The following is a 20,408-nucleotide window of genomic DNA, read 5'->3' on the forward strand; positions in this document are numbered from 1 at the left end:
CCAGCATGTGAAACAGAAATAGAGGTCAATATCTGATGTTGTGAAATCATTCCTGCAAAATTTGTATTTTTTTTTTTTAATTTTCCTAAAAGGAATCGACTGATGTCAGAGACACGCGCGCCTACCTTCCTGGAGGTGGGCTTCCCTCTGAAGAACTCGTGATTCAGCGAGCTGTGAGGGGGGCTGAACTTGGGCTGGAGGAAGACGCAGCCGTTGGCTATGGCCTCCAAAGGGGCGGGACCTTCATAGGGGAAGCCAAACCCGATGAAGAGCTTCACAACAAAATAAAAAAAAGACAGAAGAGGGAATAAGTCAAAACACTTGTAACAGATTATCAGTCACAAATATTGTTTCTTCATGTGCATATTATTTACACATAGATGTAGATCTGTTTGGTTGTGCGGTTGCCAGTTTTGCAGCGGCTGTGTTTGTTTTATTATGTAACAAATATCAGAAGGTACTGTAATGAATGATCTGGGTATTTCTGTCATCAATATCAAAGCATGTTGATCAAATTCTGATAGAAGCCACATCGACTCCAGAAATCAAATTGAACTGTGAGATTTCTCGACAAAGCCCGGCCCCCAAATGACAGCATCGCTGACTGTCTCCACCTTTGCCTTCCTGAGCAGCTGCTGCAGCTCGTGCTGAGGCAGCAGGCCGTGGTTCTTCACGAAGGCGGGCACCTCAGGGGGGCGCTGCGTCTCGAAGTACACCGTGCCGTGGATGTCCATGTAGCGGTGCAGGATGGACAGGAACTTTTCCTTTCCCTTAAGAGACAAACAGCGAAGCAGGACGTAGACGAGTTGAGCATTAAAATGATGAATTAGAAGAGAATAGAGAACATAGAGAAGGTACAATTCTGAACGATTAGATCGCCTTTGAATCGACTGTTTTGAGCTGGAAAAGTTACATGTTGTTGATGAAATGAAAATAAAAAAGATCCATTGGAACATCTTTTGAAATAATCGTTTCTGTCGCTTTTAACGTCCCAGAATATTTTTAATCTTCAACTCAGAGACCCGAAGCATTTGGTGCATGAATATGTTAATTCAGATGAGAAGAAGAAGCAGAGCTGTCATAAACCTCTCAGTAACCGATCCCTAATCTGTACCTGTGGTGTGGTGAAAGACCTAAATCAACAGATTTTAAAATGTTCCATGCCGCCCCGTGGAGACGACTCGATGCAATCATTTACATGCAGAGAATCAAATTAGTCGATACCCCAAAAAAAAAAGTCTTTCTGGGGGAACGTAATGAATTATTCACCGTGCCCATGTCTTCAGGCATAAATCATCTATAAATGTCATCGGAGTTTTTATTCCTCATTTTTCATCTCGGGATGCTTTAATGTCTGCCAGCGAGATGGGGGAAAGAAATCACTCTGAAAATGATAGTCATCCTCTGAAAACATGGTGTGAAATCACCTTCTCCTTTTTGATTTATTCCATGAATTGAATCTTGTTGACTTCATCTTGTGATATAAAACCACCGCTTCATAACAACAGAGTTCAAAGATTCAAAAAACATTATTGTCTATCACACTGTGACAGAAAATGACCTTTTGTTGAGGCTCAACATGAAAACATACAAACATTCACACACACACTCACATTAGGTCATAAATAGCTAAAAGTACCCTAAATAGATAAAAACACATGCACAGCTTTTAAAAAAAACATTGCTTATTTAGCCTGGTTTAAAATGTGTATTGCAGTGGGAATAAAATAGTTTCTGTAAGTTTTCTTTTTCGCTTATTGATCCAGATGTTTGAAGTCAAGATGTTTTGTTTTTTTTAAATTTAGAAATGAGGCGCTTAGATATAAAACTCACAAACACAATTTAAGTTTTAAAAATTATTTTCAGGCAACAGAATGTCGGGGAAAAAAAAGTTTGGTTTTAAGTTCTTTGGCAAACGCTTGAAAAGGAGGCGTACTTTTTTTATGAAGCAGTGTGGGAACATGAATACAGAACAGCACAGAGAGAGAGCGAGAGAGAGAGAGAGAGAGAGAGAGAGAGAGAGAGAGATAGAGACGAGGTGTGAGGATGGAAGCGAGAGAGACAAAGACAGAATAAAGACTTAAACAGCCCTGAAATTTCTCTTGTGAAGCTCAGAACTGAAGAAGAAGAAGAAGCGACTGCGGTGAGTGAGGAGATGAGTCTTCATTGTCTGGAGGAAAACCGCTCCACTTTTGGCTTCTCTCGCCACAATCGTTCGCGCTGACAAATGTTCCTCTGCAGCTCAGGTTCTGACAAACGGGGAAATGATACCGCCGCAGTGTAGGAACAAAGCTGCAGTCAGATTCAATTGAAGCGAACCTTGGGGGGGGGGGGGAGGCGAGCAACACTTCAAAAAGATACAGTAAAAAAAAAGCGAGAAGCCGTGCCAGTAGCTCGGAGGGAAAATTGACTCTAAACAAAAACAATTGTTCTTCTACCAGCTCCAGCTCGGGGCCAAATTCCTGGAGGAGTGACTTGTTTGCAGGAAATGTAACATCCAGTGGGCGTTTCAAAAGTGTGTGTCGTGATCGTTTGCAGAGGAAACTTCTGTTCCAACGCTCACTAAACTTCATATTTGATTCTGATTTAATGGAATTCAAAAAATCTCAATCTCAATCTCTGAACAAGGCCTGAGTCTCACCTCACTTTCCTAAACACCCTGGCAGTTTGAAAACCTCTGCCCTTAATCACAGCTCTATTTATACATCAGTGGAAAGATCCTCTTTGGAAGTGCTTCATTACAGACCTCATGACTGAATTATTCCTTCACTAACTGACAAAGCTCTCATAAATCCACTTTGTTCTCCTCTCAGAGAACACAAAACATGTCACTAAATGTACTTAATGCATTAAGAGTTTTTGTCAGGATACTGACCTTCCACCTGCTGGCTTCTTTGCCGTACACGACGGCCATGTTGTTCGCCTTGTTCCTCTGAATGTTCAGTCTCTCCGTCTCGTTCAGCTCCTCCGCCACAAAACCCATAAAAGAGTTATCAGGAGTGTGGGCTGCCAAGGACAAACAAAACCAAACGGGCAATATGAAGTTACAAGTCCCATTTCATGTTTGGAAAAAAAAAAGAAGAAAAAAAAGATTCCACTAAAAGGAGCTGCTGTGGAGATCCAGATCACAGCTCAGAACAGAAGCTGCACACGTTTAACCAGGAGCTATAATTTCATCCAATAAGACTGCAGAATGTGGTTAATCTCATTTTCTGTCTGTTTCAACCTGGTGACTTTATAAACTCACACATGAAGCCACAAACGTTCATCCCCCACACTGCACGCTCCCACAGTCAGACGCACATCATCAATCAGAGTAAGTGAGTCCACATACGGAACATGGTCATGTACTGCTGGCCGTGCAGGTTCCAGTAGCCCCAGTTGGTCCGGTAGCCGTGCAGAGTGGCGTACTCCTCGTGGTTGTACGCGGGCTCGGTGCCAAAGGTGTCGATCACTCGGATGTGACACCTGAGAGAAAATCAAGAACATCAACTTTGGTTTATTTAAAGTCTTTATGTGATTCTTCACACTTAAATGTAGAAATCAAGTATCTCCTCTGAAAATAACTCTGTGAGTCATGACTGTCTACAATGGGTGTAACACCCGAGTCCCACTGTCTGTGATGTTTTCAGAGTTTTCAGAGTCCTATCTTCAGTTTGTTTACATCGCCGGGACGGCCGGCTGACTCCTCCCCTCGTGTTTAAAAGTTGTTTAATTGAGGGACAAGAGAAAAGAAGAATAACATACTGTACTCACTGCTTAACTGTGTTTCTAGATCACGCTCATTTCAGGTAAATTTACATGCAGTGTGAAGATACAAGCATAATAAAGATCGCTAGCATTAGCATGCTAACACAACAATTCAGCGCCAGTTGTTTTGGTTTCATGCTGGAGCTCAAGGGCGACATCTGCTGGAATATAAAGCCTTTAAAGAGTTGTTCTGATTCAAGTACCAAAAGTACTGATCAGATTCTTTAGCCAGTTGACCCAAAACAATCCTGCCTTTAGGGGGTATTAGCTAGCAGTTTAGCTGGACGCTAGCTTTAGCTTCTATTTACTAACAGCAGGAAATGCGAAACAAAACATTTTATTTTTGGATATGTGTTAGAGGCCCTCTGGTTTATCCAATCTCGATTAATAAGATGAATTAACTCATAAATATGGAAGTGTTGTCAAATGAAAACTATTACCTTTCTATCATTTGCTACCTTGAACACAACATCAGCATCTTCACTAACCGTCCCCCCGTGAGGAGCAGCAACACTGAAACACACATTTTAAAAACCTCTCGTACAACGTGTGTAAGTCTCTTTGAATCGACTGAAACGTGTGAATTATCTCCTCTGATTAAGTGAAATGCTTCAGCTGTGAATAAACGATGGTCCTTTGTCTACATCAACACCAAAACATCTAATACAACTTTGCATTCATTTCCTCCTACATCAAACTCAAGCTGAAAACCAACGATGAGAACAAAGGAGGAAATCAGTTTGTTTGACAAGCTGCTTGAGACAAAAACATAAAAAAACACGAGCGGTGAATATTCACAAAGTCTAAAAGAAAATCCAGCGATGTGAAACTATTTCAGAAGCCTTATTATTCCCCCTGCGTCTCCGCTCAAGTGTCAGGCAGGAGAGGAGAGTAAATAATATTTCTGCTCTTCTGACAGCTGACAGGTTGTGGTTGATCAGCGGACCTTGGACTGGTGTTTACTGGGATCAGGGGATGTTTCCCCCCCCAGGAGAGTTCAAACTGCAGGAGAAGAAACAGACTGAATTACTGTAAACTGTGAGCGCCTGCTGCTTACTAATTTGATGAATGCAGCCGCTCTCTCCTCTTACCTTAACAAGGAAAACAAACTGCAGAACACCATGCATTATGTACAATGTAGAGGAATACCCCGCGCTTAAAAAATACAGCTGCAATAAACAGAAGAACAGACTCTCTGTATGTTTATTAGAGTCTCTTAGTCACCCGTTTCTGTGACTTATAGCATCACCTGTAAATAATCTGTTTTACTACAGACCAATGAAGGTAATCACGTCATAAGAAGTGATGTAGGATGTAAATGGACCTGTTACTCTGCAGGTCACACTCATTCACACACTGATGGTACTGTTATGTAAAGTGTCCATCAGTATAAACCAGGGGTGGGCAACTGGTTGCCCGGGGGTCACATGCGGCCCAGATCTACCCTCAACGTGGCCCTCAGGTCAATTTTTACATGTCAATTAATTGGAAACATGAAGAAATCTGCCATGAAATCATGAAAACCAGAAATATGTCGACAATAATATTTGATCACTGGTGTATGTTGAGTTAAATTTGAGACATAATTGACTGTAATCGTTTTTGTATCTTACAATTTGGCGTTGAGTATTAAAGGCTTTATATGTGATTCTTTTGATCCAGCAGATGTCGCCCTTGAGCACCAGCATGAAACCAAAACAACTTGCGCTGCATTGTTGTGTTAGCATGCTAATGCTAGCGATCTTTATTATGCTGGTATCTTCACACTGCATGTAAATTTACCTGAAATGAGCGTGATCTAGAAACACAGTTAAGCAGTGAGTACAGTATGTTATTCTTCTTTTCTCTAGTCCCTCAATTAAACAACTTTTATCCACGAGGGGAGGAGTCAGCCGGCCGTCCTGGCGATGTAAACAAAGTGAAGATAGGACTCTGAAAACTCTGAAAACATCACAGACAGTGGGACTCGGGTGTTACACCCATTGTAGACAGTCATGACTCACAGAGTTATTTTCAGAGGAGATACTTGATTTCTATATTTAAGTGTGAAGAATCACATGTCACCTGTCATTCTTGTCACAGGTCGTCTCACATCAACTTATCATGAGGCAACAGTGGAAATGTGCACGCCCAATATGTCACAGATGACTCACATTTTCACTGTTTGGCTTGAGAGCAGCCGTCGCGTAAACACGCCTCTTGAATCTTGTGTGTTGCCGATTATAGGTGATTGTGGTTTGTGTGTGTGTGTGTGTGTGTGTGTGCATCATGAGTCATAGACGATCTGGCAACTTTGGCATCTTCAGACAAACATACAAAAAATAAGAATCCATGCATTGTAGGAGTTTCTTGTGAGAGATAATGAAATGGAGGGGGGCCAGGAGACAGCCTTGAGAAATACAGGAGGAAGCCCAGAAAAACTGGAGCGTTGGCAGGTATGTTGGGTGGGGGGGGGTTGGGGGGGGGACCCAGATGGCTGAGACATGTTTGGCTCACGACAGGGATCCAAATGTGAAGACTCAGAAGAGGTGACTTTCTGGTGAGATGAAAATTCCTCTGTGATTCTTAGAACTGAAGACTAATGTTTTTTGCAGTTTGATATCGGTTGGTTCTGAGGAAAGACCGAGGTGGGAATCAAGAAAAGGGTTTGCTTTTTGTCAGATGTGTTGCTAGGGAAAGATCAGGGACGTCTAGTGACTCACCGAGGAAAGATGGAAAGTATAGTTTCTCCTCCGCTTTAACTTTAAAACTTTGTTTTCTTTGAACTTCCCCTTTATCGGAATTAGATTTCTTCTTTCTTTCTTTCTTTCTTTCTGGATCTAAAAAAACTGATTTCGCTGCATAAAGAGAAGTGACACTTGCACCTGGCTGATTGATCTGGATCGGAGTACAGTGAAGGTACCAGCCTGTCAATAAACCAGTAGTCAAACATTTAATGAGGAATCAATGACAAACAAACAGCGCACACAAAGAGCCCAGAAAACAAACAGAACTGATCATATTTTAACGAGAAAGAGAGCAAAAGACTGACTTGTGTTTCCTCAGGGACAGACCCATGTGCTGCTTCATCTGCTGTAAGCCATGGTAGTCGGTGTAGATCAGGTCAAAAGGCAGAGGTCCTGTCAGAGGGCAGCTTCCTCTTCCTGGAGGGACGCCTAAAGACCTGCAGACAGAGCAGTTCCTGAAGTTAGCATCAAAGTCAGCAGAAAACAGTGGACACAGCGGCAAACAGAGAATCATAAAGACGAGACAAAGCACGCTAAAGTGAGAGAGCAGCAGTTTGAAACACGATGTAGTGTCTTGCAGAGGAATCCTTTAAACTAGCACTCAGAAGAGCCTGATGGGAGTTTTCACACATGCACAAAACTCCTGAACATTTCCTTACACTTTCAGGTCGAGCTGCACGTGTGTGACCAGCCCAACTCTTTCAGAACTTGAACTTTTCCTGCTGGCCCCGTACTGTATTCAATTCAACTTTTTATAATTTTTATTTGTAAAGCATATTTCATACAAACATAAAGTCAATGTGCTGTACAGAAGAAGATAAACAAACACAATACAAACTCATTTAAAATGATAAACAAAAGACAAACTAGCAACCAAAGGCACGAGAGAAAAGCAATGTTTTACGACCGCTCTTAAAAGAACTTCAAGTTTCTGTAGTAAAAGTTTTTTTTGAAGTCAGGGTGGGAGGATGTGAAAACGCAGCAGAAAACAGCCAGGATGACGATCATAACACTCGACCTGTGAGTGGTCGATGTGATCTTTGTGCACATAATGAGGCCGCTTCATTCTCTCTTCTGCTCCTCAGTTTGTTCCTTTCCAATCTTCTGTTGATACTTTGCATACATTCACTAATTTACACGGACTATTAGCCTAATATAAAAGGCAAACAACTTGTATTACAGTGTAGGAAGACTCTGCTGCATTGTCCACCATCTTGGATTTCCGCAGTCATGCCCTCCATCCTAAATCCATCCTCCTGCCTCGACAGAGAAGCATTCCCACTGAGGGTCATGTATTAAAACAAACTTTGGAAAAATGTCCGGAGCAGGCTGTCTTAAAACTTTGTAGAGATTTTCAGGAGTGTGTGTGTGAAAACAGCTTAACAAACATTTACTGTGATGATAAAGATGTGATTGTTTCACAGACATGAAAAAATGATTCCCCATGAAGGGCCTGAAAAAAAACAACCTAATCATCTAAAACACTTTCAATACACAAAGACGCTAAAAAAAGACTAACAGGTGGTGATGATGGGACTGTCCTACTTTCCACAGCTGTTCTCTTCGATTTCTCCCATTCTGCTGGAGATATGCATGTGTGTGTGTGTGTGTGTGTGTGTGGGTTGGTGGTATGCACGTATGGAAGAGGGCGGGCGACAGAGAGAGAGTTGAAGACATGAAGAATGAAAAAAGCCCACCAGCGTTGTGAAGCATGTCAGTGTTCTCGGGGAGACGGAGGGGAGAGCCGTTCAACCAAAAAATTATTAAATTCAGCGCAAAATACAAAAAACTCACAACAGGGAGCTTCAACAATTCTCTCACACACACACACAACACACACACACACTTTGTCTGAACATGCAGAATGTTTGTTCGACCATGCATCTTTGAAAGCTGCTTTCAAGCATCACTTGTGCCGCATCCACTCCCTTTACCAACCACTTACTCCCTAAATGTGGCACCGAAACACCACAAGAGTTCCTTTTGCATTTTCTGTCTCTTTCAGATGATGTTTCAACTATCTTCTATCTAGACAACCTAATCACTCTGTTTTACTCCTAATTTCATTAACCTGCAAATCAGGTTCAAGTGCAGAGTGTTTTCCTTTCTTTCTGTATTGTCTCCACACAATGAACAAATGCAAATGACAGTCAGGGTTGCACAAATGAAATGTGCCATTGTTATGTTTGATCACGTCTGTCAATATTCTGAATAACAGGTAATGTAGGATGTGCGATATGTCACTGCTTCAGGAAGGTGTTTTTAGATGATCTCTATTTATGTTCTTTATTTAATTCTCTTGTAACTGCAGGACGGATTCCAAGACAAATGTCCTTCCTGTGGTCTAAACACTATCTCTTCTGTCAGATACAGACAGCTCCTCCACTGCACCTGATGCACATTTTGTGTTCTTTATATTTGAACATACTGCATATCTTAATATTGCTTTTTACATTTTTAACCTAATTCTTCTTGTCAGCAGGAGCCTTTCTGTTTTCATAGCTTTTACAATTTTTTCTCTTTTTCTTTGCAAAACAAAAATGCATCAATCATCAAGTCCAGATTCCTCGGATACAGAAGAAGTGGAGGCTTGTCTCAAAACTAGAAAATAGCAGTAAGAAAAGATTCAAGTTACCAAAAATCATTAAAGACAGGAGATAGAGATGTGTTGTCTGTGATGACAAAGTAGAGCAGAGCTTCAGAGTGCCGAGCTTTTAGCTGGAGTACAGGTAGCACTTAGTTGGAGCAAAAATCAACTGAGTCTGTTTTCATTACAGGACAGAGAACGGCTTTGTCAAACTTCAGCAGTTCTTAAAACAGCAAAGTCACGGTACAAAAGCTGAGAAATAAGATAGATAGATAGATAGATAGATAGATAGATAGATAGATAGATAGATAGCGAGGGAAATTCAAAGCATCCAGTAGCAAGTTACAAAGACATGACATAAAACATTTGTTACAAATTAAACCACAAAACCAACCCCCCCCCCCTCCCATACATATATATTAACCTGAAAAAAAGATTTAAAGAATACCTCTAGATGAATCAAACTTAAACTGTGCAATTAAAAATAGAATTATACAAGAAATGTACATAACCCGTGCAGGGATAAAAATATATGTGAGATTTAAACAAGAACCTAAAAACAGTTGAGGAAAAAAATCTGTAATTAGACCTGAATATAAAAAATTAAAAAGTGTTGACCTTCTGAAGTTGCGTTGTTTATTTATGTACAGCAATGTTTAAAAAAGAAGATAGTGCAGATACTCTGTATGCTTATTTATATCAACGCCTGCACCCTGCAAGTTAAGACAACATGACATGAACTGTTCAGATGCAGTTTCTCTCACCGTACTAAAACATTTTTGTATATGTGCAATTATAACGTCTGTGTTGGAAAACAGCACAAAGGACTGACCCTCATGTGAACTGGTTTAGACAGAAAACCAAACATCGATTTGAGAAGTCTAACTTTAATCCATTATTGCCAATTATATCTTACTGCTCATAATAACTTATGAGATTTGTATTTGTGCTTGTATTATCTCGATAAGTGTTTTGCATAAAATAGAGAAAGATAAAAAAGTTAAGCACAGAGACACTGAACATCAGATAAAACAGATAGCTGCACTACAATGTGCTACTGATGAATTAAAAGTGCCTTAAAAAGATTCTGCAACAATGACCTAATATAAAGAGATATAAATTAAAATGTTCCTATGAAGATAAGAGTCTACAAATTTAAAAAAAAGAGCCCCGTCAAGTCTTTTCTTTAAATTTGAATGACAGCCTCATATTTAAAAGAAAAGCGAGCAAAAGCATAAAAGATCGGAGGAGCATGACGCTTCTTTGAGTGTTTTCAAACTGCAGCCAACTTCTTAAAAAGTTCTTGCATCTCTGAAGTCACAGAGCCGTGACCTTACACCTCCTCTTTCCCTCGCTGTCTGCTTTAGAAACACATCCACACACAAACACCTGCACAAAAAAAAAAAGAGAATATATCGATTTTTCTGTGGACAGAGAACATATCTAGTCAGCAATGCAGTCTTGTGGAAACGGGCATAGCGGCTGGTTCCCCCCCCATAGTAGACAGGATAATGAGCGTCAGAGAGTCAGCCTCTCTGAAAAGGTAAACACCTAGGTGATCCTACAAAAAACAAAGAGCGTCTTCTCCACTTCTAAATAAGCTTTATAAATGTGCAGCGTGTGGAAAGAAAACAGTCCCAGTGCAAAATCTAAACAGCCAGGACCAAATACAGCAAATTAGTGACAAGTAAAGAAATATTCCAAAAGATAGTCCAGATGGCACCGAGCGGCTGTAATGACTTCCTGGCTCCCATCGGCGATAATCTGACTCTGATTTAATCACATCTGTAAACAGATATCTGCATGAAAGTGTTCAGGACCTAAAATGTCAATTTGAGTGCTAAATATGTTTGATGCTTTGTCGCGAAAAAAACAATCAGCTTTAGATTTCATGACTCACAGGAATGCCTCAGAAAGGATCGATCCAAGAAGAAGATTAACTTTGTTGATCCCCGCAAGGGGAAATTTCAGTTTTTACACTCTATAGTCATGAACACACACATAGGCTGAAGTATATACACACATGCACACAAACGAGATCATATGGACATGCACTAATGGAGAGATGTCAGGGTGACGGAGCGGCCCACAGCGGGCGCTCCTGAGCTGATGGTGGGGAGGGGGTTTGGTACCTTGCTCAGGGGCACCAAACCATGCTTGGTCTGCACCGGGACTTGAGCAGGTGACCCTCTGGTTCCCAACTCAAGTCCCTACAGACTGAGCTACTGCCCCCTACCTCCGACCTCCAATAAATAAACAAACATTTTAAAAGTTATACAATTGGACAATTTATTTATCAGGCCCAAAGCAACGAGTGAACAGAGAGTAAGTACAACACAAGTAACGATCTAGAGAGGAGGAAACAACCGCAAACGATCAGCTTTAAGTATAGACTTGGATCAGAGAGTTAAAGTAAGGAGGAGACGTTTTTGTCTCTGTTTTTTTTTAAGCGAGCAGCAGAGTTTTAAATTTGATGCGAGCAGTAACTGGGAGTCCGAGGAAGGAGATGAACAGCAGAGTGACATGTTCTGTTTTGGTATAAAGACCAGTGCTGCAGAGGTCTTCTGCAGGGGTTTGATAGTGCAGAAGATCTGCCAGTCAGGAGTTGCAATAGTCAATGTGTGAGCCTGTACCTGGAGTAAAGCCGTTTTGAGAAACGACCCGACAAAGCTCGACTTTCTCCTATTTCTTCATCTGTATTTATTATGTTGTTATTCCAGCAAACTTAGAGGAATAACATGCATTTTAGGTTGAATTACAGTCTGTATGGTTGCTGGTAGTCTAACAGGGACGCACATTAATTTGAGAGCGGATACATTACAGGCTCCTCACTGTTCCACTGAAGCTGCTGCTGCTCAGGTTTAATTGGATATATGCAAATCCAGGGAAACTTTAAGGGAAGAGTAAAAGGATTAAAGAGCATTAAGGAGACAGGAGTGTGGAAATCAAAGTACACACACACACACACACACACACACACACACACACACACACACACACACACACTTACAGTAGTACAGGAACACTATCAGGCACAAACACATCTCTCTCTCTCTCTCTCTCTCTCTCACTCTCGTTCTGTCTTTATCTCTTTGACACATGCACACAAGATGAGAGGATAAGGCTGGTATTATTTATCTTTGAGTTGTTATCAACAAATCCCACAAAAAGACTTAAACCAACTATGAATCTATCCTTCACTGAGCACTGCTGATGTGTTATTTTAGATTCTTACAGTGTTCTTTTTTTACAGCTTCAAGGTCAGCAGAACAAACAAAGGAGACCAGCAGCTGCATCAGGAGAATATTTAGCTTCATCGTCATTAACAGAAAATTCAGAAGCTCCTCTTAGCGTCATCATCTGACAAACATGTCCATTAGTAATTAATGATAAGCAATAAACTGAATGTTTTCTGGTTATTTCATCAATAATTTAGCTTCAACCAACATGAGATGTTCAACTTGACTATGACTAGACTGCTGTCAAATCAGAATAACGTCCCTACATTTTTGATACGTTTTGCACGTCTATATATTTCTGTTTATCATGCAACCGGTGAATAAGAAACATGCCGACAGTTGTTTTGGTGTCCTTCCTGATTCTGAGGTACCAACATATTCATATGTTCAAAGGTCCTTAGCTAAAACATTATTTTTTAGTAGAAGGTACAGCTGAAACAGAGAAAGAGCGAGTGTTTAGACGCCCACTGCTGTTGTACTGAATATCAACACTCATTGAATGCCTCTCGTCCAATCAGATTACAGGGTGTAGGGTGTAGACCTGGATCAGAGAGTTAAAGTAAGGAGGAGACGTTTTTGTCGCCGTTTTGTAAGCGAGCAGCAGAGTTTTAAATCTGATGCGAGCAGTAACTGGGAGCCAGTGGAGGGTGAGGAACAGCGGAGTGACATGTGCTCTTTTAGGAACGTTGAAGACAAGTTGCTCCGCTGCATTATGATTTAAAACACACATAAACACTCGCTTAGACGGCAAAGACTAAGAAGAAGCTGCAACACTCGCGTACATTTCCAGGCAAAAAAAAAACACACCTGAGGGCACAATTTATGTTCCACAGCTGGACGACGGCACCGTGGCAGCTCACCAGTTTGGGGGGAAAAAAAAGAGAAGCAGAGGAACAAATGAGTGTAAGAGACTCCAGAGTCACACAGCATTACTTCTTAAAGGAAGGCTGCACATGTCCAGCAGTGAGGGGAATTGGCCGGGGCAGATTTCCAGGCACATGCGAGGGGGCTGTGGCTGGGGGGGGGGGGGAAGGAGTTTACCGAGGCCTGCAGAGAGGGCGCTCAGCGTGAGGAGACTGACACGGGCAGGCGGGAGAGTTGATGCGATACTGTTTGTGAAGCAGAGGCAAGCGCGGTCTGGCATGCTAATCAGCTACTTGAGACAGCGGGATGGCGGTGAGGAGACAAAAAAGTGTGATGTTGGCACTGTTACGATCAGATAGAGCTCATTCGCTGCTTTGAAGTGAAGTTTTTCTGCCTCCGATTACGATTAAAGACAGCTTCGCAAAAAGTGGAAGCTCTTGTCTAATATCTTTTGTGTTTAACAGCTGTGTAAAAGTGAAGAAAAAAAAGGATCTAGGGCTCATTATTTTTTTACTTTATCAAAATAAATCTTTGCTTTTCACTTTGTTAGAGGGAGTGAAGCACAAAATCAGCAGCTCCTTCATGTTTTCGTTCCCATTTCTATTCTCGAAGGAGACTTTATTTACGAGGACTTTATTTGATCTTGATGCAGTCAAATGTCTTCATACTGAAGAGAAGAGTACACATTTGAGTGTGTGTGGGCAGTGTACTACATGCACAAGATGACTGCCCTCTACCCTGCTCTGTGGGAAATCCCGCCCTCCTTCCCCGACTCTCCTCTACCCGACTGTTACCTGCATGGGCGGAGCTTCAGAGCCAAAAGAAAATGGCTGCCAGCTCATCTGCGTAATGATCCCTCTGCCTCATCTCTTCATTAGTTTGAACTGAGTGTTTGAGATAAAAACATCCAGATTAACCCTTTGTTATCATTTTCTCTTTGTTACCAGAGAAACCAAAGATCGGACTTGAACTCTGCATCCGTCCTCATACATCCTTAATGACAAACCACCACCGAGTTTGAATTAGTCCTTGAACTCGAGTACCTCCCTGCTCCTTACTCTCAAATATTCTCCACAATGAGAAATGTTCTTTTTTTCTGGTCCTTGAAACGTCCAGCTTTTTGTTGAAGCTTTTCAGAAAACAGAAACTTCAAGGTGAGATATGCAACTTTACTGCTTGAAAGAAATCTATACTAACACACACCACACTGTAGTAGATTGCACCATACATCACTGTATTGTTAAGCTCAATTATATAGACAAACTCCTCGTCACTGACGGTCTGCACCGGCTATTTTTAACTACGCTGCTGTTTTTGCTCTTTCCTCTAAAAGCAGAGAAACTGAGCACAGTAAGCAGAGAGGCTGCAGGGCGAGAGGGAGCATCAGCACGACCTCAGATTGGCAGCATAACGAGGCTCTGTGCTTGAGCTTTAATGTTTCCTGTTGTTCACTTTCAGAAACCCTGCACGTCCATTAAATCCATTAGGTCACTTCTCCTGGTGATGGATCACACGGCTCCTGCATGAGTCTGTACGTTTGTAGAAAGAAACACCAAGTGGAATTAACCAGGTACTGTTTAAATGTGCCCGGTCTGAAGCCCCCCCAAAGAAGCCCAGCAGACATTAAAGATGGGAACCTGCTGTGCCGCCATGTTCCCTACTTTAGGATCACAGCTCGGTGTTCTTTCTAATCTGTTTTTTATTGCATTTTTATTACAGCCACTCCTCTTGTCAGTGCTTCTCCTGAAAAAAGTCCAACTCCAAGGAATCCCAGTCTGCTTTAAAGGCCATGTCATGTGCTAGAATACAACCTCTGTTCAGTCTCCACAACTCTGCTTCAACTAGTCACCTATAGCCAGCCGCGTTTGCCAGTCAGCAGTTGCAGAATTGCGCAGTAAAAAGAATCTGTACTCTTTTTCTGCATCCTGTGGGGTTTGGACACTTTGAGACTAATACACAGGGTTTCTGCAGAATATCCTTCGATCACATCACCAGCGTTTCCTCGAGGCAGCAGCAGATTGTGTGTGCATTAATTCTGCACTCTGCTGACAGAACAGGCTGCAGCTATCCTGCCCTCCTCCTTATTATCTCCCCCTCCTGTGTTTTCTCTCCCTACATCCATCCACATCTCTTCAGGTGTTGAGACAGCATGGTCTGTCGCCGGCTAATTATCCGTGTTGCAATCGGGAGGAGGCGAGTGGGATATCCCCCGGGCAGGAAGTGACAGCTGTCTTGCTCTTGCATAGGAAGCGTGCGACAAGTGCCGCCGGTGCTGACAGATATGATGTCACAGCCACCCGGAGTCTCTACTTTACAGATTACAGAACAGGAAAGATGAGGGTCCAAGACTGTACTTTTTCTTCTTTATACTACACACAGTTTGTTTCACTTGACTTTAGAACAATGCAACAAGGTCGTGTTCATGGAAGTGACTAATTGATATACTTTCAGTCGGTGCAGCAGTTAACAAAAAGCACAGAAAGTGGTTATTGAGCGTTTCCACATAAGGTCGTTTGCAAAGATTAAATAGAGATTCGCTTCCAGTGTTGAATCAAAAACCCGCAGAGAAGCAAGATGTCAAAGAAGACGAGAGCAGATGTGTTTTCACAGCCTACGCCAATAAATCAACAACAGAGTCTGCAGACGTGCGAGCAGCTCTTTGAGGCGTTACTACTAAAGGCTGGCGCGTTCAGGCGATGACAGTGCGTTCAGGCGATGACAGTGTCGGCGTGCAAATCTCTTTACACTGACAGTGCCGGAGAGTGCAATTCAGCGTACAGCCAATGTACCGTGTACATTGCAGTGGCCATGGGTTCAAATCCGACCTCGGCCCATTTGCTGCATGTCAGCCCCCCTTGCTCTCTCTCCTCCTAACATTTCCTGTCTCTCTTCCACATATCATAATGTATCGGGTCACTTTGTGTTGTATTTGAATTTATTTATTTAATAGGGACAATGCAATTTAACATAACTTCAATACAAAGCATGAAACTGATGTGCTGCATAAAGAGTATAGAGCTGTTGCTAATTTCCAACTCGTCTCCCCAGTTGGGCCTTTGTGCAAACAAACAGATTTAAATGTAAAACATTCAGTTACATAAAACCCCATAACACCATATGAGGATACATTAAAATACATGTACAACAATACAAATGCTATGAACCAGTTTAAAATAAAGTTTAAAGATATTATTTAAAAGTGGGTACAGCTCTGGCTTGCTTTGTAGCGTATCATATACTTTTGTATTGGATCCTATTGATCGTGTCCGATCCTGAGTCGTGCCATATCCTATCCTATCGTGTCACATCGATACGATTTGATACAAAACAACAGGATATGCTGTATCATGTTGTTGTTTTGCTGTTGCCATCATCTGCCCAGAGACAACAAGTGGAAATGAGCTAGCTAGCTAAATCTGGTACAAAGCATCTCTTTATCTGCTGAGACTAATGTTTTTTTGATTCAAATAAACGATTAAACTAAATTAATTGTGTGAGGTCAAATCGTATTGATCATGCTATCTCATTGTTTAGCATCATGAGTGCAAACTAGCATTCTTTCAAACTCCTGCACATTAGAATCGTATCATTTAAAAAATATAAAAAAATGACCATGGACCTGCTCTGTACTTAAATAATCAAATGAATATTACATGTAGACAAAAGGCAGAGCTGCTGCACGGTGAAAACAGTCCTTGCACAACCATCTGCTCCGTCTGTTGAGCTCAGTGTTTGAATAAAACGTTCTGCCCTGCAACACACTTGAAAATCTTGAAGTGAAGGAAAGTTATACATTTTTCTTTTAATTACCAGCAATAACTGGAAACTTGTGACGTTGAATAATTATGATTAATTATTATTATCACAACTGCAGTGTTTGATCTGCGCTTTCCTTGATGATACTTCAATGTGTGGAAAAAGAGACATTTCTTGTAGAGAGATAAAAGCAGAAGAAGAAGAAGAAGAAGAAGAAGAAGAAGCTCCAGATCCTGCAGCAGAGAAAAGGCTCAGAGAGGGATGTGTGAGCATAAATGATCTGTCTACCCAGGACAGCAAAAAGGAAGATGGCAGCCAAAGCGGCGACTGAACCAAGCCGCCAGAGAGCGTGAATGTTGCCCATTAGAGGCAATTATGTTGCTGCAAACCAACAGCTTGACACGGCACTGTAACTAAGCTCCTGGTGTGGCTAATCTGTCTGTCTGGGGAAAAAAAAAAAAAAAGTCAAACATATCCACAATCCTGTCCCCCCATAAGCGCCACAGCAGGCCATTCAGTGATATTAAGCTCCTTTTCAAAAGCCTGGGTGGGAACGTGAAGAGTGGGAAATGTAAATAGATACAAGCCTGGAGGGAATCTGTGGGAGCACAACCCACATAACGATCTGTCAATTTAACAGCGTGTGGGAGTGTAAGAGTAAAAGGATGGAGAGAAATGTTCCTTCTTTTTCTGTCATTAATGGTCACAGAGAGAGAGAGGAGGGGGGGGGGGATGCATGTTCAGCATCTGCCATTAAGAAGTCATAATAAAAAATAAAAAAAGGAGCGGGAATCGAACACTCTGGTGTGTTTGGTGGATGCTTCAAGCAAAGAGGGAATATGGCCGCAGCTCGATAAAAGGCTCGGCTTGAATTTCAGCTCTCCATTAGATTTTCTCTGAGGCTGAATTTTTCATTTCCTGATGAATAGAGACCGATATCAGCGCAAGAGGAAACCACTGCATACGTGCATAAATGTACATAAACCAATAAAATCTCAGCCGTCTCTCTCTCTCTCTCTCTCTCTCACACACACACACACACACACACACACACACAGACTATATTAAGGCGCTCTAACCTTGGCCCTTGTTTCTTTGTGAGTCTATGAGTCAGAACTCTGTCTGCAATTTTCTAAACATTTCCAGTTATGCTCCCAATGAGCCAACACACCGTGACACCAATTAGTGGGCTAAATAATAACACGGCCAGAAGAAGAATCCCCCCCCCCCCCACTACATCTCTCCCACCTCACTGATCTCCCCAGACTCTGCACAGCCTGAGCTTCCAGATCAAAGGGGGCTGCTCTAACTCATCAATGCCCTCACCTCTTCTTCTGTACAGATCCAGTGCTCAATAACAAGCGCACATTATCATCAGCTCGTCTGCTTCACACCAGGCAGTGGGTCTGCCTGATAAAAAAAAAAATCGACAACACATCTCGTCTTGTGCACCATCATTTTCCTCGACCCCAGCCTGCGTGAAGCCAGGAGCAGAACCACCGCATGACTGGACCGGTTCTTCTTTCTGAAGTCCTCCGCTTTGCAACCTCACCGGCGTGGAAATCAATAAGTCTTACATTTATGGATGAAACCATCTGCTCCGAGTGACTGGAAGGCACGGTGTGTGCGTGTGTGTGTGTGTGTGTGTGTGTGTGTGTGTGTGTGTGTACATGTGGCCACTGGCGTTGGCAACTTATGTTTGTGATGACAAGCGACAAGCCCCTGTTATCACTCCGGAGTCGGTGAACTGCAGCGGAGAAGGAGACGAACAAACGGTGGGGGGATTCTGTCAAGCCTTCAGGCTCAAACAGAACTCTGCAGGAAGGAGGGATGGGCTTATCAGTGTGAGGCCGAAAGGTGAGCAAGAAAAACAGCGTGAGGGAGGATGATCACTCGCAGAGCGGTCAAAATGGACAACAATGCATTCCTCTCATCCCACGAAAAAACACCAAAAAGGACAGTTGTTACAACATGGACACAAGATTTAAAAAGAGGAAATTTAAGCCTGAACTTCTTTTAATATCTGCCAATGCAGCGAGCAAATTTAACATGTTGAGAAGGAGTGCATCTGTAACATGAAAATATCCATCCATCCATCCATATCTAAAATATGGACACTTCTTTCTATCTTTTATATCTTGAATTTATGGTTGCTCACGCTTCAGAAAGTGCCAGGAGACAGGCCATGATCCTACACAGTTGGCGTTACATTAACACCCACTGGACTTGAAAAATTCATCTTCCTTACATGCACTCTGTGAGGAGTTACACACACTAAGATTTTTTCTCATAGTCCACTGCACAGCTCCTACATTACACCTTTCGTACATTTTGTGTTTTTTGTATTTTACATTTTTTAATTGTATTTTTTATATTGTAATATCTTCTTCTTCTGTATTATTTAAGTTGTTGCTAGTTCTGCTTTATTTCCTTGTTAATTGTTTAGCACCAACACACCAAGTCAAATTCCTTGTATGTGTGAATGTACTTGGCAATAAACCCAGATTCTGATTCTGATTCTGATGATTAGCGTTAGCTTAGCTTGTTTCCATGTGCTCAGCTTGATTTTAGATATGGTTGTGTCTCCTGGTTTGGAATAAAAGCAATCCTTTGTAAGGTTGACAAAATGTTCCATACTCGGATACTTTCCGATACCACAGGTTTTAAAAGGAAACGATGTCGGTTTTGCGTTCGATTTGGTTTTTGAAAAGTACCAAAACAAAAGGAGAGCACTGACTTTAAACACATCGGAAACGTTTCATTTTATGTGCAATTATGACAGAAGTGTGCAGAAGTTTACCGGCAGTTTTCAGTGATTTAAAACAAGAAATTACTAAATATCAGCAGCCTTGAATTTCTTTTTGTTGCCATGGTATCTTAACTGTATCATCATTAACAGCTAAGTTTGAAATCCTGGTATGTGGACGAACCCCAATAATCTCTTAGAGATCCAAAACATCCACCTATGATCCATTTTTTGGGATATTTTTCAGATGATCTCCTTTCTACCTAAATGAACATTTAATTGATTAATTTAACAACCATATCAATGCTTCTACTTGGTAGCAGTGTGTGTGTGTGTGTGTGTGTGTGTGTGTGTCTTTAATAAATCAACAGATGATCCTGCACAGTTGCTCAAAGTCTCTCATAATAAATATCTCAGAGCCTGTCGAGTATTGTTCTCTGCCCGCAGTTCTTCTGCCTGCAGCTCAAAAAAACAACAAGTTCAGAGAGAGAGAGAGAGAGAGAAGTCAAATCTGAACGTACCCGTGCAGCTCCTTGAGAGAAACCGAGACCTTCAGGTCGTGTCCGAGCACGTGGAGGGCGGTGAGGATGTCGGCCCATTGCACCATCTCACCCAGAGGACCCCCCTTTAGCACCTTGGGACTGAACACATCCCCAGACTCCTCCGTCAGGAAGCCCACGTGGACCAGAATCTGAAGAGAGAAAAGACACATTGATGGAGAAGTTTAGTGCACAGCAGCA

At 41.9% G+C, this 20,408-nt stretch overlaps 1 protein-coding gene across 1 annotated transcript in view; it reads right to left on the reverse strand.

The window, feature by feature from the left end:
• Positions 1-20,408, reverse strand: part of LOC110000941 (alpha-1,6-mannosylglycoprotein 6-beta-N-acetylglucosaminyltransferase B-like) — a 58,295-nt gene that overhangs the window by 11,475 nt on the left and 26,412 nt on the right. Inside the window, exons 7-12 of the mRNA XM_065964941.1 lie at positions 20,190-20,359; positions 6,782-6,913; positions 3,335-3,468; positions 2,876-3,006; positions 615-770; positions 126-272 (exon numbers count right to left, since the gene is read on the reverse strand). Coding sequence (XP_065821013.1) covers positions 126-272; positions 615-770; positions 2,876-3,006; positions 3,335-3,468; positions 6,782-6,913; positions 20,190-20,359 — 870 coding nt within the window. The remainder of the gene's footprint in view (positions 1-125; positions 273-614; positions 771-2,875; positions 3,007-3,334; positions 3,469-6,781; positions 6,914-20,189; positions 20,360-20,408) is intronic.

Source organism: Labrus bergylta, chromosome 16 (genome assembly GCF_963930695.1).
Source record: "Labrus bergylta chromosome 16, fLabBer1.1, whole genome shotgun sequence".
In the NCBI taxonomy this organism is placed as follows: Eukaryota; Metazoa; Chordata; class Actinopteri; order Labriformes; family Labridae; genus Labrus; species Labrus bergylta.